The sequence below is a fragment of the Microtus pennsylvanicus genome, chromosome 1 (genome assembly GCF_037038515.1).
Source record: "Microtus pennsylvanicus isolate mMicPen1 chromosome 1, mMicPen1.hap1, whole genome shotgun sequence".
NCBI classification, from domain to species: domain Eukaryota; kingdom Metazoa; phylum Chordata; class Mammalia; order Rodentia; family Cricetidae; genus Microtus; species Microtus pennsylvanicus.
The window spans coordinates 157,572,063-157,590,830 of NC_134579.1; the positions used below are offsets into that span (position 1 = coordinate 157,572,063).

General features: G+C 36.4%; 1 protein-coding gene across 1 annotated transcript in view; it reads right to left on the reverse strand.

Moving 5' to 3' along the window:
• The window catches only part of Sim1 (SIM bHLH transcription factor 1), a 74,426-nt gene that overhangs the window by 23,503 nt on the left and 32,155 nt on the right, over positions 1-18,768 (reverse strand). The window contains exon 10 of the mRNA XM_075959210.1: positions 2,525-2,693. Coding sequence (XP_075815325.1) covers positions 2,525-2,693 — 169 coding nt within the window. The remainder of the gene's footprint in view (positions 1-2,524; positions 2,694-18,768) is intronic.

Sequence of the window (18,768 nt, forward strand, 5' to 3'; positions counted from 1 at the left end):
AAAAAAATCTTTAAAAGAACTGTGCTACATAAAATTTGAAGACTAGCTGTTCCTAAAGAATAACTTGAACCAGGTATTTTTGAAAAACTAATTATTTCTTTAAAATCTTGAGGATTTAAATATAACTAAGTGGGGCAGATTTAAGAATTGTTTTCTTCCAGCAGAAACAATGATGAGTTTGCCCTGGTTGTCACACTTTTCCAAAGATACTCAAGCACCAGGACAACCAATTGCAAATGCCTATCCCCTTGCCAGTCTGTACTAGCAGCTCTTCAAAAATAGAAAAAGTATGTTTCATTCCTGGCATGTGTGTGCTAGTACCCATACAGTAGGAACTTAGATAATGATTTATCTATCACCATTGTCATCTAAAGTAAAGAAAATTAAATAATAACCTTTAGTAGACACATAAACGTTAGGTAAACTTAATTTAGAGTCAACCATGCTGCTTAAAAGGAGGCATACAGTCAAAATTCTAAGGACTGGATTTTTAAGTATTAACACACACACACTAATGGATACACTAGAGAAATCCTGTATAAACAATGTGTGTGTGGTTTTTACTTTGTTTATGCCTGTGATTTTACTTTACAAAACATCATAGAAGAGCAAACAATTCTAAAGAAAACGGTAAAGAGTAATTTTCTACTTTCCACTTTTATTTTTTATACTACACAATATGCTTAACTTTCATATTAATTCTTCATCAGCTAAACACACACAAGAAGTCGTCTAATGGGAGAGCATCTACTGTTCATGTGAAGTGACAGAAACTTTAGACATTAAGACGGAAGTAGGAAGAAAACCAGAACATGCAATGAGGTTTAAAAGGATCAACAAGGAAGTTCATATGTGTGCGTGTATGCATATGTGTGTGTACATGGGTTAATTCCTCATCAGCTAAACACACACAAGAAGTCATCTAATGGGAGAGCATCTACTGTTCAAGTGAACTGACAGAAACTTTAGACATTAAGACGGAAGCAGGAAGAAAACCAGAACATGCAATGAGGTTTAAAAGGATCAACAAGGAAGTGTATATGTGTGCGTGTATGCATATGTGTGTGTACATGGGTGTGTGCTTGTGTGCGTGTGTACACACACACGTTCCTACATATTCCTATATAACAAAGAACATATTCCTATATAACAAAGAACAATCTTTTTAATTTAGTATTTCCTAATTTAAATCATTCATTCATCTGTGTGTGTTCAACATTCATTTATTTTTGAGGAAAAGACTACCCAGAGGCATAATCCATTCCAAAAAGGAAGCCATAAAACTCACTTCCCAAAGCACCAGATGGTGATATAAAAAGCTCCTCACAGACTCTCTAGAGAAAGGAGCAGCTCTGTTGGCAGTGTCTTTGGTAATCCTACTTTATGCCCCACAAGTAAAGCACTCAGCTATCCTGGGAGAAGCTGTGCGCTTTAAAGCATGTAGACCTTGCCCACCCCTTTTGTCAGAGGAAAGAAACCCCAGCTTCTGTGAAAGATTTAGAGCCATGTGACCTGAGCCTCTTTGGTGGCAGAGTGACTGTCTTCTCCTCTTCATTATCTAGATACTAACATAGTCTAGCAAATAGGAGCTTTATAATGACCTCTAAGTCAATGTAAAACATTTCTTCAAATAGTTCACACTTACACATGTTGACAAAATGACAGATCTGAAAAGAACAAAAAAATCACTTTTGTATTCCCCAGATTGCCATTTTTAATAATAATAGTAACAGCAATAAATGTAAGTATAGTACCTCAGAAAGACCACTGGTTTTCTTCTGGCCCAAAAATAAGCTGCTGAGTTACCCATAGTGAGCTGCAGGTAGTTTGGCAGTCCATCTCCAGGAGAGAATGGAGGAAAAGTAGTCACAGGATACGGGGAGTGGCAAATCCTCAATCCTGTGCTACCTTCTCCAGGTAGGAAGCTGCACAGACACATACATCTTGCCAAAATCTAGATTCTATGTATCCCACACTGGTCATAAAATATTCTTTTCCCTCCAAAACCCATTCTCTCAAATGTACACTTCAATACCTCGGGATACCTCCTCTGGGTGTCATCATCTCACTGCCTTGTTAAGAGAAGAACCGTCTTTCCTCCGTGTCATCTGGAAAAGTCTGTCTGTCCCATTTCCCCCATATGCAATCTGTGGGCAAATCTCATGCTGAAGCCATTCTTCATATTTAGCTTCCAAACTCTTATCTTTCTCTTTTAAAGTTCCCAACTTAATTTAGTTCTTCTGATGAGCTCTTATTTCCTATATTTTGTTATGCTGGCTTAATCTTCCAAACTAATCATTGTTGGGAGTTAGAGGGAGGAAGAAGTAAAATCAATAAAAATATCAAAGAAATCGTGATGATGAAAACCAACTTTCCATGAACACAGAAAATAACAAAATCAATTCACAATTCTTCTTAACAGTTTTTATCTATCAACAACATATAGTTAATTAGATTTTATACTTCTTCAACTTTAAGATCAAACCAAGTCAAAAAAAAAAGTTTTAAAACATCAGGTACTGACCTGGGGATATGGGGAGGTCCTGGATTTTGACTTGGTGCTGGATAGCCGAGACTTATTCCCCTTCCTGTTGTCAGTGATGGTGGGGGTGGAGCTACTAGCGTAGGAGAAGGTGGGCTTAGAGGCTGAGATCTGGTCCAGGGAGAGCTGCAGACCTTTGTATTCTGTGTCTCTGCAGGGGTGAGAAACAAAGCCTTCAGTCAGCCTCCACAGGGACTAGATTCGTGCAAATCATAAGAAAAGATAGTACTCCATTTATAAAAAAGAAAGCAAATGTTAGTGGTCAAGTTACCTTTCCCAAACAGCTGCTTTTCTAAAAACGTAGAAAAGACTCACAGTCAACAAATGCCTGGGAGTGTGACTGCCTTCCATTGATTTTATTAAATAGAAGATAAAGGTCTTATTTAATTACTCAGATAAGTATTTTTAATTAAAAACCTAAAGAGTAAATATAATGACTCAGAACGCCCTTTGGCTTTCTAGTAGCCCAAGAGAAATCTGCTGAATTACCCCCAGTGAACTCAGGAAGCCCCACAGTCCTTCTCCTGGAAAGAATGGATTGTAAGTGATAAAGAGATTTTGTGTGCCACAGATGGTGCAATATGAATTTTTAAACCTGCCCTAAAGTTTTCCGTGTGAGTGAACTCAACAGACCACCAATGCTCCCAGATCATCAACAACAATATCATTGTGATAAACATTCTAAACATTCCAAACATTCTTATAGCCAGCTAGCTTCAAATTAGCTAAAAATCCCTTTCAATGGGCTAAATCAGGTATCTCAAAGTAAATTTTAACACCATATTTTTCCCATTCTTTCATTCATCAAATAAACATTCATTGCTCCCCTCATAAACCAGCTTTTGTGCTACATAGAGATATGAGAATGAAGACGATAACTATAATGTGTAGTAGATTATAATTTATTCAGGAGAAAAAGAATATACATACTGACTGCAGATTGGTATGAAGGAATCAAGGAGCTTCTGTTATGAAATCCACTTGGTCTTGCTCACAGGTGTAACCTCAAAGCATTTCAGATATCGTCAGATATCACTTGGAATTTTTCATTCTCTTCAGAGAATATCAACCCTACTGTCTAGTCCCTCAAAACAGATTTTTCAGATACTCTTCTTTATCACCACTTGTGGGAGTAATTTCTTAAGGATTCTAGAACAAACTGGAATGTGCCAAGGTAACTGACTAATTCTTTTTACTCTCTAGAACACTGTGAACTATATATCTCATCATATTTTGTTGACTTGCCCTAGAGGTTTTAAAAATAAAAGCCCCAACTCTAATTTGCAATCCCCTCTAGAACACTTATGAAGCATTCATACAGGCATTTTATGCAAGTTTCCAGCTTCTTCTATTTTTTTCATCTTACTTTTACTTTCTTCATTTATCCTATGATCATTTTCCCATTCTAGGAGACTAGCAAAATCAGGCAAATGGAAAAATATAATTAGTGACTTCAAATTTACTGTGAGGGATGATTTTTAAGTGTTCTTACTATGAAAAGCAAACATTATTTAAGTATTGAGCTAGTATACAAACTACAGATGCTTAATTTAGCCACTACACAACATATACATATATCAAGAACCCCAGTATATGCTATAAATCCATGTAACTTACTTATCAACTCAAAAAGGCAAAAGCATAAGTCAGGCTCTGAGTCTTTCAAGTGAGTAAGAATGTAAACCGGATAACCCAGTTTCAGTATCATCACTGGCAATGCAATGACATGCATCAGCAAACTACAACAGCATGACATCAGACACAGAGTCTGTTGAGTAAAAGCCTTTCCTTTTTATTTAAATCAAAAGGGGGTAAATTGCAGAATAATCCTTTACAGTTTTAAGATTGATTTAGTAATGAGCTGAATGGCCATTAACCAGGAGGGAAGAGGTTAGGTGTGGGACTTCTGGGGACAGAGAGGTTACTGGGAAGAAAAAAGGTGAGGCTGCCAGCTAGATGCAAAGGAAGCAGGACATACTAGAAGAGAGGCAAAAGCCGTGAACCAATGATAGCACATAGACTAGTAGAAATGAGTTAATTTAAGTTATAAGAGCTAGTCAGAAACAGGTCATAGCTAAGGCCATATATTCATAATTAATAATACATCTCTGTCTTGATTCAGGGACTGGCTGGCGGTCTAAAAAAGTGTGCTACATTTGGTGTCCAATGTGGAGGCTTGGATATCTAAACACAGGGCCTGAGAAAGTTAAGAAAAGTTCTGGGCAAGGAACCAGATGTAGTTTTCTAATCTTACAGTCTCTCGGGTGGGCCAGTACTCGGCACACAGAGGTGCCACTACCAGCCACCAGCACCATGTGCTAGACTGAGCCATGAGGCAGCTAACATGGCAGTTTAAGATTTGTCTCACATGGTCAGAGAATGCTGCAGGTACTCCGTAAAGACAGATCTCAATGGAAAAAAACCTCTAAACAGGTTACAGTGTGTTTTTAAAATGTGTGTAGGCTTAAAAAAGAAAACAAAGGGTATAGACAGTCAGAGTAAAAGTAGTTATAAATAATCAGATAAAGTCTTTAAAGAGATTTTGTAATAGGCTGCTTGTTTGTTCTCTGGCCACCCAGAATCCCAAAATAATCAGAATAAGTAGTAAATAAATAGAAACTATATTACTTAAATCACTGCTTGGCCCATTAACTTTAGTTTTTTATTGTCTAACTCTTACATATAAATTTAACCCATCTTCATTAATATGTGGCAATGGCTTACTGGGTAAAGTTCCAGCATCTGTTTCCAGATGGGCTACATAGCTTCTCCATGACTCTGCTTTCTTTCTGCCAGTATTCAGTTTAGGTTTCCCCGCCTAACTAAGTTCTGCCTTGCTATAGGCCAAGGCAGTTTACTTCATTCATTAATCAATAAAGGCAACACATAGACAGAAAGACCTCCCATACCAAAGAGAGAATAAAATAATATAAAAAGGATAAGCCATATAAAAATGGGAAATACACAGAGTATCTAGTTCCTATATAGTGTCACGTTGACTCTGAATTTTTTGATTGCTGATGAGCAAATGATGGCTGCTGAGAGACATGGGATTGTTAAGAGGGACTGCTGAATTAAGCCAGCCTAGATACTTTAGGAATGCCTTAACTTTAAAATGGAAGTCAAAAATGTCCCCCCCCCATGGAAAATGAAAGGCTGTGGATTCACTCAAGGCTGATAGAGAACACGTTTGATCAAGAGAGACCCCCTGAAAATCCTGACTACAGACATAAAGAAATAAACCTAGAAAACCTACAAGACAGAGCAAGAGGACCAGACACCAATGAAAATGGGGAGCACAGATCATGCAGTCTCTCAGAGGACCTCTGTTACAATTTCCTCAGAGTTTTACATCCAGAACAGCTTCAAGGTGGTTAGCTAAGATGGCTTAGCCCCATGGACTGATCCAGTCAGGACTACAGATAAGCCCTGCGCTTTCCCATTATACAGAGAGTGAATAACATATGTTTATTCTAGAACTTTACCATTATGATCTCAGTACTCTCAAGGTCCTCCAAAGATTCTATCACCCACAGATAACAGGGAGCAGTCTACAGAACACAATATTCACATTCCCAAGAGGTGAGGTGGATGGTGTGGGACATTCAGTGGATTATATATGTTTGTCATCATTTAGAAGGGTTAGCTATAACTTGTTATTGGCAATGGTCAGAAAACAAAAACTAAGCAAAGGAGATTAGATACCAAGATCTCTTTCTGAAGGGAAAAGGGGGAATTAGTATAGAAATGATGAGATAAAATGGTGGATTGTTAAGTCCATTGTTGAGTATTTAAACAAACAATAGTCTCAAATTTTTAACATTGGTATGGATTTTTGTAACTTGTACAAATTTAAGGTTATTTTTGTTATACAGCATATATGTTTCTATTCTTGTTTAAGGAATTATACCCCTGTAGATCATTTAAAAAGGTAATGTTAAAGTTTGAGTCCTTGAAAACTATTTAGGATAGTAAAGAAATATAGGTTAATGGTTAGTCATCTATAACAATCAAACTTATGGTAATATTAGCATGGTCTCAAGGCCTTACAAAAATAATTTTAATCAATAGGTAATCTTCAAATACTTCAAATACCTACATAATATGGCATTTAAAATATTTTTGATAACATAAGACTTTTCACAACAGTGAGGTATGTCTATTCCTGACAGCACTAATCTATTTCAAAAAAGAAAAATGGGCATCAAAGAACCTCTGTATGGAGTTTACTTTTATTGTGTCAAAGTTAGTCACTGGGCAAAGAAAATGCCCTTGCCTTGACTGCTGACAGTTTGCTGTCCAAACTGGACAAGCAGTACACAAAAGAAAGTGACTGGTCAACGTTGCCAAGACAGAGTAGGACAACTCTTCAAAAAAATTTGCTATACAGAAAATCTGTCAGATATTGTAAGCCCATAGGCCAAAGAAGAATGCCCCAACATTACAGAGGAACATAGGGATTACTATCCAGGCAACCAGATAGCTCCATAATTTCTTAGTTATGGAAGTTGCTTGCTCTGCACTTCCTGTTTACTCAGGTAATATTATATCCTTCTTGGGTATCTGATGAGGTTGAAAATTAGATAGTTGAAGATTATAATTACAGTTTCCCTTAGTTATGATAAAAAGTAAATTAATTATAAAACCCACCAAAATAAGATACATAATAGAGTATTTTCTCTGAATTTACCAAGCACTAATGGATTGGACATTGTTACTGTATTTCTTACTTGATAATTGTTGTTATTATAATAGTTTTGCATTGCTGGAGCTATTTAGACAAAATGAGAAAATGTTGGGAGATATTTGGTTACATTGTGTAAAGCTATGTCACTGTGATTGGTTTAATTTAAAAAAAAAAAACTAAATGGTCAGTAGCTAAGAAGAAGGTATATCCAGGACTTCTGGACAGAAAGAGCTCTGAGAAGAAGAAAGGTAGGATTACTACCAGTCAGATGCAGAGGAAATAGGATGAGGAAAATAGAGATGAGATAACAAGCATGTGAAAGAATGTAGATTACAAAATATGGGTTAATTTAAGTTAAAAGAACTAGTTAGAAACAAGCCTAAACTAGGGCCGATTCTTCATAACAAATAGTAAGTCTCTGTGTCATGATTTGGGGGCTGGTGATCCAAACAAGGCTGCTACAAGCATCTTCATCTACAAGCTCCACATCTGCAGAGCCACACAACATTGGATTGAGAATATTTTTAACTGCAACTGTACTGAACCATATACAGGCTTTTTCCCACTGTTCTTTATGCAACTGTTTGAAGAACACTTACATTATTTTAAGAATTTTAAGTACCTAGAAAAACATTAAAGCATGTAGGGAGATGTATGTAGATTATACACAAATACTACGTTTTGTTTAGGGGACTTCATAAATTTGGGTATCTATGAAAAAATCCTGGAGCCAATACCTTTTGAAATCTGACAATGACTATTCAAATCATTTAATGAGAGTGAAAAATATTCTTCTCTAAGAAAAACAAAGATTTTAAAAGAAGTCATACACTTGTCTTCTAAGCTCAGAAAGTCTGATCACATTATTCATCTAATCCCTCCTTCTGAAGACAGTGTAGACATGGATAGTCCTCAGTCAGAAATGCAATGTGTTCCACAATACAACTCCTGATTTGTTTTTCTTCCAAAGTTTTCCTTCTTTAGTCCCTCATTTTATCCAAATAGTAATCTCTAAACTAAGCATTTGGATTCTTGGCATTCTTTTTCTCCCAACATCTTATATCCCATTTGTTCCTGTGAAGCTCTTCCTGCCTGCAAAGATTCTTGAGTTTATAATTACTGAGTATCTCTACTGTGGGGCTTTATTCTAGGGGGTTTATAGAAATCAATGAACAGAAAGCCTCTGTGTCTCAGGTAGGAGACACCAAGGCTGCTCCTGAGGGAAGTATGGAGGAGACCAGAAAAATTTCCCTACTCTAACATTTCTTTTCAAAGGATTATGATTTCCCCCAGTAAATTCCAAACTTCTAGAAGACATAAGCAAAGAGGTATTTTGTCATATTTTGAAGGTAAATGCACATTAAATAAATGGAAAAGAAAGACAAGGACACACTAAAAGACTTTTCCCCCACCCAGTGAATACTAATAACTTAAAACCAGCAGATCTTTTTCAATGAGAAAACAACCCTGATGGGCTATGAGCCACATGACATGCCTTTCTTTCTTTTTATTTATTTATTTATTTATTTATTTATTTATTTATTTATTATGCAATATTTTGTATATTCTGTCTCTGTGTATGCCTGCAGGCCAGAAGAGGACACCAGATCTCACTACAGATGGTTGTGAGCCACCATGTGGTTCCTGGGAATTGAACTCAGGACCTCTGGAAGAGCAGGCAATATTCTTAACCACTGAGCCATCTCTCCAGCCCTGACCTGCCTTTCTTTAGAAAATAGAAAGCCAAGGGGCCCGGCGGTGGTGGCGCACACCTTTAATCCCAGCACTCGGGAGGCAGAGGCAGGCAGATCTCTGTGAGTTCGAGGCCAGCCTGGTCTAGAAGAACTAGTTCCAGCACAGGAACCAAAAAGCTACGAAGAAACCCTATCTCGAAAATCAAAAGAAAAAAAAAGAAAAAAGAAAGAAAGAAAGAAAAGAAGAGAAAAGAAAGGAAAAAAATAGAAAGCCAAGCACATCGAACTCTGACAGGAGGTGGAGCTTCTAATTTTGACCAACCACTTCATCCAATGTACTTCTGTTGACCAGAAAATAGAAGATCCATTCAGTGCCTGCCTTCTAGCATGCAAGAATTACTCTCCACTGCAAATGTGGTCTGTTTCTATACAGGAAATTTATATTGATAAGAAGGAAGCACTTTTTTTCTTTGTATACTCTCAGATCTAAAAATACACATAAAGTTCTACAAAGTCTCTCTGAATGAGGGGACTCTCACAAACTCATCCTATCCTACAACATTAACCTGACAATAAAATCAAACAAAGATAGAGCAACAACATAAAAAGAAAACTGCATACCACTGTTCCTGATGAGTACCTAAAAATCCTCAAAGAAATACCAGCAACTCAATCTAACAGCACAAAAGATCACACACGGGGGCAGGCAAGATAGTGTGGCATGTGAAAATACCTGCCACTCAACTCTGATGACCTGAGATCAACTCCAGATCCCACATAAAAATGGAAGTGGAAGTGGAGAATCAACCCCAAAAAGTTGTCCTCTGACCTCACATGTGCTTTGGCACAAACAAAACAAGAAAAACGATTAAACCAGGCATGGTATCATATGCTTTTAATGCATTCAGAGGGCAGAAGTAGGTGGATCTCTGTTAATCCAAGACTGTATTAATCTACATAGAAAGTTCCAGGATATCGATGGCTACATAAAAGAAAGAAATTATCTCAAAAGAATACAGAAATAAAAAAAATTAAACACCATGATCTGTATTCTAAAAATTCAGAAATAGTTTAGCATATGTAAATCAGTAAGTGTAATTCATTCCACCCAAAATATAAAAGACAAAAGCCATATAATCACCTGAATCAAAACAGAAAAATAATTTGAATAAATTAAACACCAATTCATTATATAAACTTTCAACTAATTAATTGAACATAATACCTCAACATAATAACAACTGCATTTAACAAACTCACAGTCAAATCTTACTTCTGGGAGGAAAGTTGAAGTCACTTCCCCTAAGATCTAAAGAAAAAAAGGATATTGGTTTAGGAGCTCTATTGCTGTAGTAAAACACCACAAGCCACTTGGAGGTGTGAAGGGCTTATTTCAGCTAACAATTCTACATCACAATCTAATCACAAAGGAACCCAGGCCAAGTACTCAAGGCAAGATTGATGCAGCAGCCATGCTTACTGGCTTGCTCCTCACAGCTTGATCAGTTTGCTCTTTTATACAATCCATGACCACCTGGCCAGGGATGGTACAGTCCACAGTGGGCTGGGCCCTCTCACATCAATTATTAATCAAGAATATGCCTCACAGGTTTGCCTATAGGCCAATCTTATGGAGGCATTTGCTCGGTTTAGGTTGCCTCTTCTCAAATGACCCTAACTTGTGTCAAGCTGACAGTGGAGAGGGGAAGGACAGATATCCTCTTCCTATACTCCTATTTGACAGAATATTGGAAATTTTAGCCAGCGTAATAAAACAAGGGAAGGAAAGAAAAGGCATACAAGTAGGGAGGGAAAAAAATCTGATTATGCCAGTTTGCAGACCATAGGAAACATGAAGGTTTACATAGAATGGTAAATAGATTCAGTAAGGCTATATGATTCAAAATCAAAGTTATAGTTTCAATGTGGAATTTACAGCATAGGCTCTTGTGTTTGAACATCTGGCCCCCCAATGATAACACTGTTTTGGAGATTGCTAAACCTTTTGAACTAGGGCTTACTTAGGAAAACTGGGCCATTGGAGATGGGCCTTTAAAGTGATGTCTAGCTTCTGAGTCTGGCCTAAATTTTCTATTTCCTGATCAACCAGTATGCAAGAAGTTACCATTTCACATACCTACCACTAGAGACAAAGACGCTCCAGCTACCGTGCCCTCCCTATCATAGAAGACTGCTTCTCCTTAAAACTTAAAGTCAAATTCACTTTTCTCCTTTAAATTGCCTCCATGAGATTTGGTCAAAAGACAAGAAAAGCAAATAACACAAACAACATAAATATCTGGCTGGGCATAAATTCAGGCTTGTGCCTGTAATCTCAGTACTTAGGAGGATGAAGCAGGAGAACTCCCATGAAGTCAAGATTAGACTAGACTACAGGGTAAGGCACTGTCTTAAAAAAAAATAAAATAAAAGTTGCATTTTAAACACAAAGAGCTAACTTACTGAAAAAGAAATCAAATAAAGCAAACTTATCAATAAAATATATTTTTAAATAAAATACTTAAGAGTAAACTTAACCAGAGAAGTGAAAGTCCTACAATAACCATTACAAAGTATTAAACAAACAAATTGAGGAAGACACAAAAACTGGAAAGAATTCCTGGCACTTACAGATTGAAATAACCACTAGTGTATAATGCGCATACTACCTACCCAAAGCAACTTAGAGACTTTGTGTAACGTCACCAAAAATATGATTAGCGAGCTGGGAGCATAAATCAAGGGTAAATCACTTGCTTTGTATGGGAGATGTACTGGGTTCAGTCCCCATTACCTAACAGAAAACAATATAAAGGCTATTCTTCATACAAATACAAGAAAACAATCATAAAATTCATGTAAGTGCACTGACAAAGAGAGAAAGTGATCCTGAGCACAAACAACAAAACTGAATATGTCATAATACTTCTTCTCTAATGCACTAAACCACCCCTAACCAAGAAGCAACTGGAATTGGTACCTGCTGAGAGAAGGAGGATCTGTTTCTCCAATGGAGTGACACTAGATATATCAACCACAACCCAGGACAGGCTAACCAATACAGAATAAACTCCATGTTTTTTTCTTTTTTTTAAGATTTATTTATTATGTATACAATGGTCTTCCTGCATGTGTTCCTGAAGACAGAAGTTGGCACCAGATCTTATTACTGGTGGTTGTGAGTCACCATGTGGTTGCTGGGAATTGAACTCAGGACCTCTGGAAATGCAGTCAATGCTCTTAACCACTGAGCCAACTCTCCAGCCCAACTCCATGTTTTTCTGTGTGCTTTTTGTTGTCATGGTGGTGGTGGTGGTGGTGGTTTGGTGGCTTTGCCTTTTTTGTTCTTTTTTCCAAGTTTTTGGTTTTTGAGGACTTTTTCAAGAGAAAAGACGTGAAGTTAAGTGGGGAAGGAGATGGGGATGATCCAGGAGAACTTGGGAGAGAAGAAAGAATATAATCAAAATACGTTGTATGAAAAAAATTTAAAGCAATACAAAATAAATAAAGCTCTTTATACCTGAAAAACAAAAAAGATCTACTGTGTATTCTAGCCAAAAAACATAGTTACTGGAATCAAAACATGTTCATAGACCAATGGGACATAAGAGCCAGAACATAAAAGCATACAAACATACAATGGGGGGAAAGTACACACTTCGATACAGTAAAGGGAAAACTGGGTACCTGCGTATGAGAGATTGAATATTCCTACACTCACTAAATAAGAAAAAAAACTCAAGATGGATCAAAACTTAAATAGGAGGCCTGAAACTATGAAACAAATGGAAGAAAATACAGAAGAAACACCTTAAGACATCATGATAGGCAATGGTGTTTTGTTTGATTTATAAGATCTCAAAAGCATGGTCAACAAAAGCAAAACCTGAGAAAATGAGACCATATCAAATTAAAAAGCTTCTGCCAGCAAATGAGACTACCTAGAAGATGAAAATGGACCTACCAAATAAAAGAAAATATTTGAAAGTCATTCAGCTGACAGATGAATACTATGCAAAATATAAGAACTCAAAAATCTTAATGACAGAAATTCCCAAATATAACAACTTAAAAATGGATGAGTGGTCTGAATAGACAGTTCTCAAAATACTAGAAATAGTCAATAAACACAGAGGGAAAAGACTCAATATCACTATCTGTCAGGGAAATGCAAATTAAAATCATTAGAATAGCAAAAAGATAGCCTCTCACTCCAATCAGAATTATTAAAAACAAAACAAGAAAAACAGAAAATGCTACTGGAAGTTCAGAGAAATGTGGACACTTGCACACCGCACTGCGGATGAGAATACAAATTAGTGAACAGTGTGATGGCTCCTTAGCAAACTAAAAACAGAACTACATTCCAATGCAGCTAACGCTCTTCTAAATAAAAGTCAAAAAGAAATGAAACCAGTGTATAAAAATAAGTACCTGAATTCCCAAGCTTATTGCATTGCTATTCACACTACCACTACATGGATTCAACTGAAGAGTTCATACACACACAAGTGATGAAGAAAATCTCTCTATATCTGTCTATATATCTGTGTCTGTCTGTCTGTCTGTCTGTCTCCCTTCCTCCTTCTCTATTTGCCTACATACACAAGTATCATTCTGCCATCATAAAGAATGAAATCCTGTAATATGAAGCAACATGGATGGAACTAAAAGACATTCTGTTAAGAGAAAGCTCCAGATGTAGCCAGGGATGTAGCTTAATGGGTAGAGTGCTGACCTAAGAGGCACCAAGTTCTGGTTTGATCCCTATTACCATGTAAACTAACCACAATGGCACATACTTGTAACCCCAGCACTTGAAATGGAGATGCAAGAGAACCAATTTAACATCATTCTTTGGTATACGTCAAGTTTGTGGCCAGCCTAGACTATATAACAGCCTATCATTTAAAAAAAAAAGTACAGACAGAGAAAAACAAATACCACATATTTTCAAAGACGATAGCCATGACTTGAGTCTTGGAGAGAGGGAGAGAGGGTTAGGGAAAGATGGAAGTTGGAAATTTGGTATTAAATAAGTCCTAGTGTTTTGTAGCATAGGAGGGTAATTAATATTTGTATCCTATTATGTATTTATGAAGAACTAGAAGAAAAATGATCAAAAGCTCCAAAATTATAAAAACAAGAAAAGATAAAGGTTTTAGTTACTATACCACTGCACATTGCATACACGTGTTGAAATATAAGTATGTACCTCATAAATGTGTTTAATTATTATATAATGCATGGGAAAATTAAAATATTTTTAAGATCTTTCTAAAACTTTTACACAACTTTTTGGTTTGTATGTTTGTTTGTTTGAGACAGGGTCTCATTACATAGCTTTGGTTGTCCTGGAGCTTACTCTGCAGACAAGGCTAGTCTCAAACTCCCAGAGATCTGCCTCCAAAGCGCTGGAATCAAAGTCATGCAACACACATACGACTTGCGTAGCTTTCAATGACAGAAATACGCCAAGCTAAATAAATCTAGATAACATTTTAAATCTAATATACAGTTTAAAATTGTGCCCACTCACCTCATTGTCAAATGTAAGAATTATAAAAATGCTGTTAATAATTGAACGAAAATGTTGTTCTGATCCTCAACAGCAATGAAATTTAAATAACCACCCCAGGGACTGAAGGGAGGGCTCAGCAGTTTAAATCCAGACAATCCAGGTTGGGTTCCCAGCACTGACTTATTAGCTCAAAACCCTCTCCAGTTTCAGGGAAACCCATGCCCTCTTCCGGCCTTCGTAAACACCAGGCATGCGTGTGATGTACAGATGTACATGAAGCAAACATTCGCACACACAAAACGAAAAATTTATTTTTAGTTTTTTAAAAAATAGTAGTAATTGTTCACATTTACCAGTGAGCACAATATCAAACAGATGAATGTGAAGCCAACCCTGTCTGTCACCAACAAGTTGCCACCCAGGCTTCCGTTCTAGTCTGTGATCCATAAAGACGCAGTGAGGTTTACAAGCAATCTTGTGTGAAAATCCTGCAGCACAGTGCCTGGGAGAGCAAATACTCAGCCACCAGCGTCATCTCTTAGCTTCTCACTCTACCACTATACTTGACTTCAGAAGTGATTTCATTATAAATACTGGTTGTTTTTTTTTTTTTTGAAAGAGAGAAACAACGTAAAGATGGGTGGGTTGGGAGATAGGGAGGATCTGGGAGGAGTTGGGGAGGAGAAAACATATTCAAAATATATTGTGTGGAAAAAAGTTTTTAAATCTTTAAAAAAATTAATAAACACTCCTTACATTGTATTTCTTTCATCTTCATACCAAATGCATTTTTATTTGGTCTGTTACATTTGAGTTGTTAAGTTCTAGTGCATGTGGTCAAAATACTAAGGTAAGTTCTTCATTACTAAGTAAGCACATGGAATCGTTAGAGCACAATCACGCAGAGCAACTCAGCCTTCCTTTTTCACTATTCAAAGCTCCAACAGCTCCATAGATATGTAAGGATGAAAAGCATAATAGAAAAACCCCACTTAAAGACATTTCGAGCAGTTGATGTGCTGCCAAGGGCAGCTCTGAATGGCAGACTTGGGAGGAAGAACAAAGCGCTTGCTTTACTTTTAGACTTCTATTAAGTTGAGCATTTCATTTATACCACTTAAAGGGCTAGATGTTTGTGGGGATTAGAAGTCCCATTTCCCTCTACAGACTTGGACACCAGGAGAAATCTGGCTCTGCGTCTCTCCTTGTCCTCCAGTGAAGCAATTCTGGTACCACACATATACTCAAGATTACATGTGTGTTTAGTGAAGCCATTTATTTAACACTTTCCTTCTGGTATATGGCAAAAAAAAAAAATACTCAGCTTCCATAGACATTGGATCCCAAAGAGTTGGTTGAGGAACATGCCTTAGGTGGTTTCTAACAACAATAAAAAAAAAGGCATGCATCTGTTCTTAAAGCATTCTTGAGATACGCTATATATTCAGGGTTCCACAATTTATCTTTTTAAGGGTAGCTTATACTGGACTCCAGATATGATTGGCATACTGAAAGGAAACCTATTGGTATATGGTACTTGATATATTCTTCAAAAGACTATTGAGGATGATTTACATTTGGTTTTCTCTCCTTTTAATGATTTGTACAAGAGCTATAGGCATCCTTGGGTACCTCTCACTCTGAGAGTAATGAGAGATGAGTAACATTCTATCATTTGATGTTGTAGATGTTAATCTCACCCATATTTGCAGACCAAAGTAATCTTCTTATTCCATTACAGTCAAAAATCATTCAATTTTCAGAATTAGCCAATCAGTCTACTTTAAACCTTATAATAGCCATGTACATATTTGGAATAATTCAAATTTCAGTAGGAAAAAAAATGGGGCCAAGTTCACTTCAATGGCCTTTCTCAACCTTCTTTTAACACTGCACCACAACTATTCATGAAGTCAGTGTCATCATGTCATGTGAAAAGCTCACTATGACACCCTTGTAAAGCTAATGAAAGTAACTTCCCACCTTGGAGAAATACATTATCATCATTTCTATCATTGCAGCCACGACAGAGTGCTTAAGATTCACAGCCTTACAATCTGTGCACAAAGAAGCAAGCAACCACATTGCTCAGACAGTTTCTAGAGCCTTTACAAAAATGTTTCTTCCCCAGCACCACAGTGTATTCCATTTTCTTTTTAGAAAACTGAACTTTCTGCTTATGATATGACAATTTTGGACCTGCAGGTTATCCTGGAGCTTCTCTGGGTACATTATGCTTCATGACAATTCTTAAAAGATGTTGCCAGATTTCCTAGCTGAACTATTTTTTTAAACAGCTGAAATTGATCAAATTACCCAGGCAAAACGTGGAAAAAGAGACACACAACTGATTTGACTCCAAAGGCACAGATTGAAATAAGCAGAGGATTGCATTAAACCACGATCAGATTAAGTGGGGATGACGGTGCCTATACTAAACTTTTTAATTGGATTCCAGAGTCACTCTTACACACAGTGCATGACCTTCTTTGTATTCTGGCTGAGCTGCTGCCTAGCCATCAGTAAGTCCTGGCAGCAGAGAGACCCGTTTTATGTTTCATATTCAGGCTCCTATGGAGCCCAGCAGAAAGAGATGATAAGGACGATTCCGTACTGAGAAGCTCACAGACGATGACAGTCTGGTGAAAATTGGGCTAAGGCGCCTTTGGAAATGAAATCGTCTAGTACAAATAAGTAGATTCGTGGTTATCCCATAGTCATTTCCCAAAACTCTGCTTTTGTAAGCATTGCCTTTACCTAAAAGCCATCCTAAGTTTATGTGAAACCTTTTTAAATTCCTAGATTATAATTAATAAGGACTCTGAGATACTGTGAGAACTTAAGTCACAGAGTCAAATCCTACTTTACTGTTGTAGTAAATTCACTTATTTTTTTCAAATTGTAATTGAAGCATATATAATATTTAGGAAAACTAGAACACTAAAGTCATTTCATCCTAAACTATTTTTTAACTCCTAAAATTATGTGGAAGGAGACAGGAGAAATAAAATTTAAATCCCTAGAGAAATAAATTCTACACTCTGTTAATGACTGCAATATCTCCACAATAGAAAAGTTAGAAAAGGGTACACAAAGTGTTTAGGAATATCCCAAAGGTTTAGTATCATGAATATACATTAAAACAAGCAACAAAAGATAATTGTGCTTTTAATTTGGCAGAGGTATTTTTAATGAACCTGCTAATGACACACAGGAGAGGAAGTAGACATCCACATCGCTACAGCTGGGAAAGTAAAACAATCACACCTGTCAAGTCTTGAGAATGTTCATGCGCTAAGTCCAGCCGTTTACTCTCTAGCAATCTATAGTGTTCTTAGAAAATAGAAAATAATTTTACGAAAATTATTGGAAGTATCAAATATCTATATACAAATATGTTTATTGTCATAATTTCTGATATTTAGTTAGAAGTATAAAATAACCAAATACAAAGGAATTACTAAGTTATGGCATATCCTGATAAATTTTTATACATCTGGTAATCCTTTGACTTCAGTGACATGAAAAATACAATACACTGATTTTTTTTCTTTTTAGGTTAACAAGTACTATCTATATATAATAAGAGGCAATGAACTAAACTGTTAAGTGCAGATATCCAGAAAACAGACCAAAATATCTTTTATCATTTCATTGCTATCTATACTATCATAATTTTTCTATAATGAGCACACTGAACTTTTATAAGAACAAATATTTCTTTTATAAAACACTAATTAAGGTAAGTTTCAAGTACTCCTAACATACAATTAGTAGTTCCCTAACCTCTTTTATTTCCAAGATTTCCTATTTGTGCCTATTATATACAAAAAAAAAGAACTATTGAATTTATTTTTCAAAGGTTTACCATCTTAGGAATACCATTTATGATTTTTAAATGTTCAAATGCACATCTGCTCTCTCAGTACTTAGATATTTCACTGTGTTCTGATCTAATTTTCGCCCTTGCTACCTTACGTAATTATTTGCCTCTGAAGATTTTCATGTGAACTGTTTCAATTTTCAGATGAAATGAACTCATCTGACAGACAACTGATCTCCAAAATATATAAAAAAACTCAAGAAGCTAAACATAAAAATACCAAATAATACAATTAAAAATGAGGTACAAATATAAACAAAGAATTCTCAACAGAAGAATCTCAAAAGACTAAGATCAAAAACAGTGATGAGAGCTTATGCAGGCGAGAATGTGGAGTAAGAGGAACACTCCTCCACTGCTGGTGAGAGTGCAAACTTGTACAAGCACTTTGGAAATTGGTATGGTGATTTCTCAGAAAATTGGGAATCTACCTCAAGACCC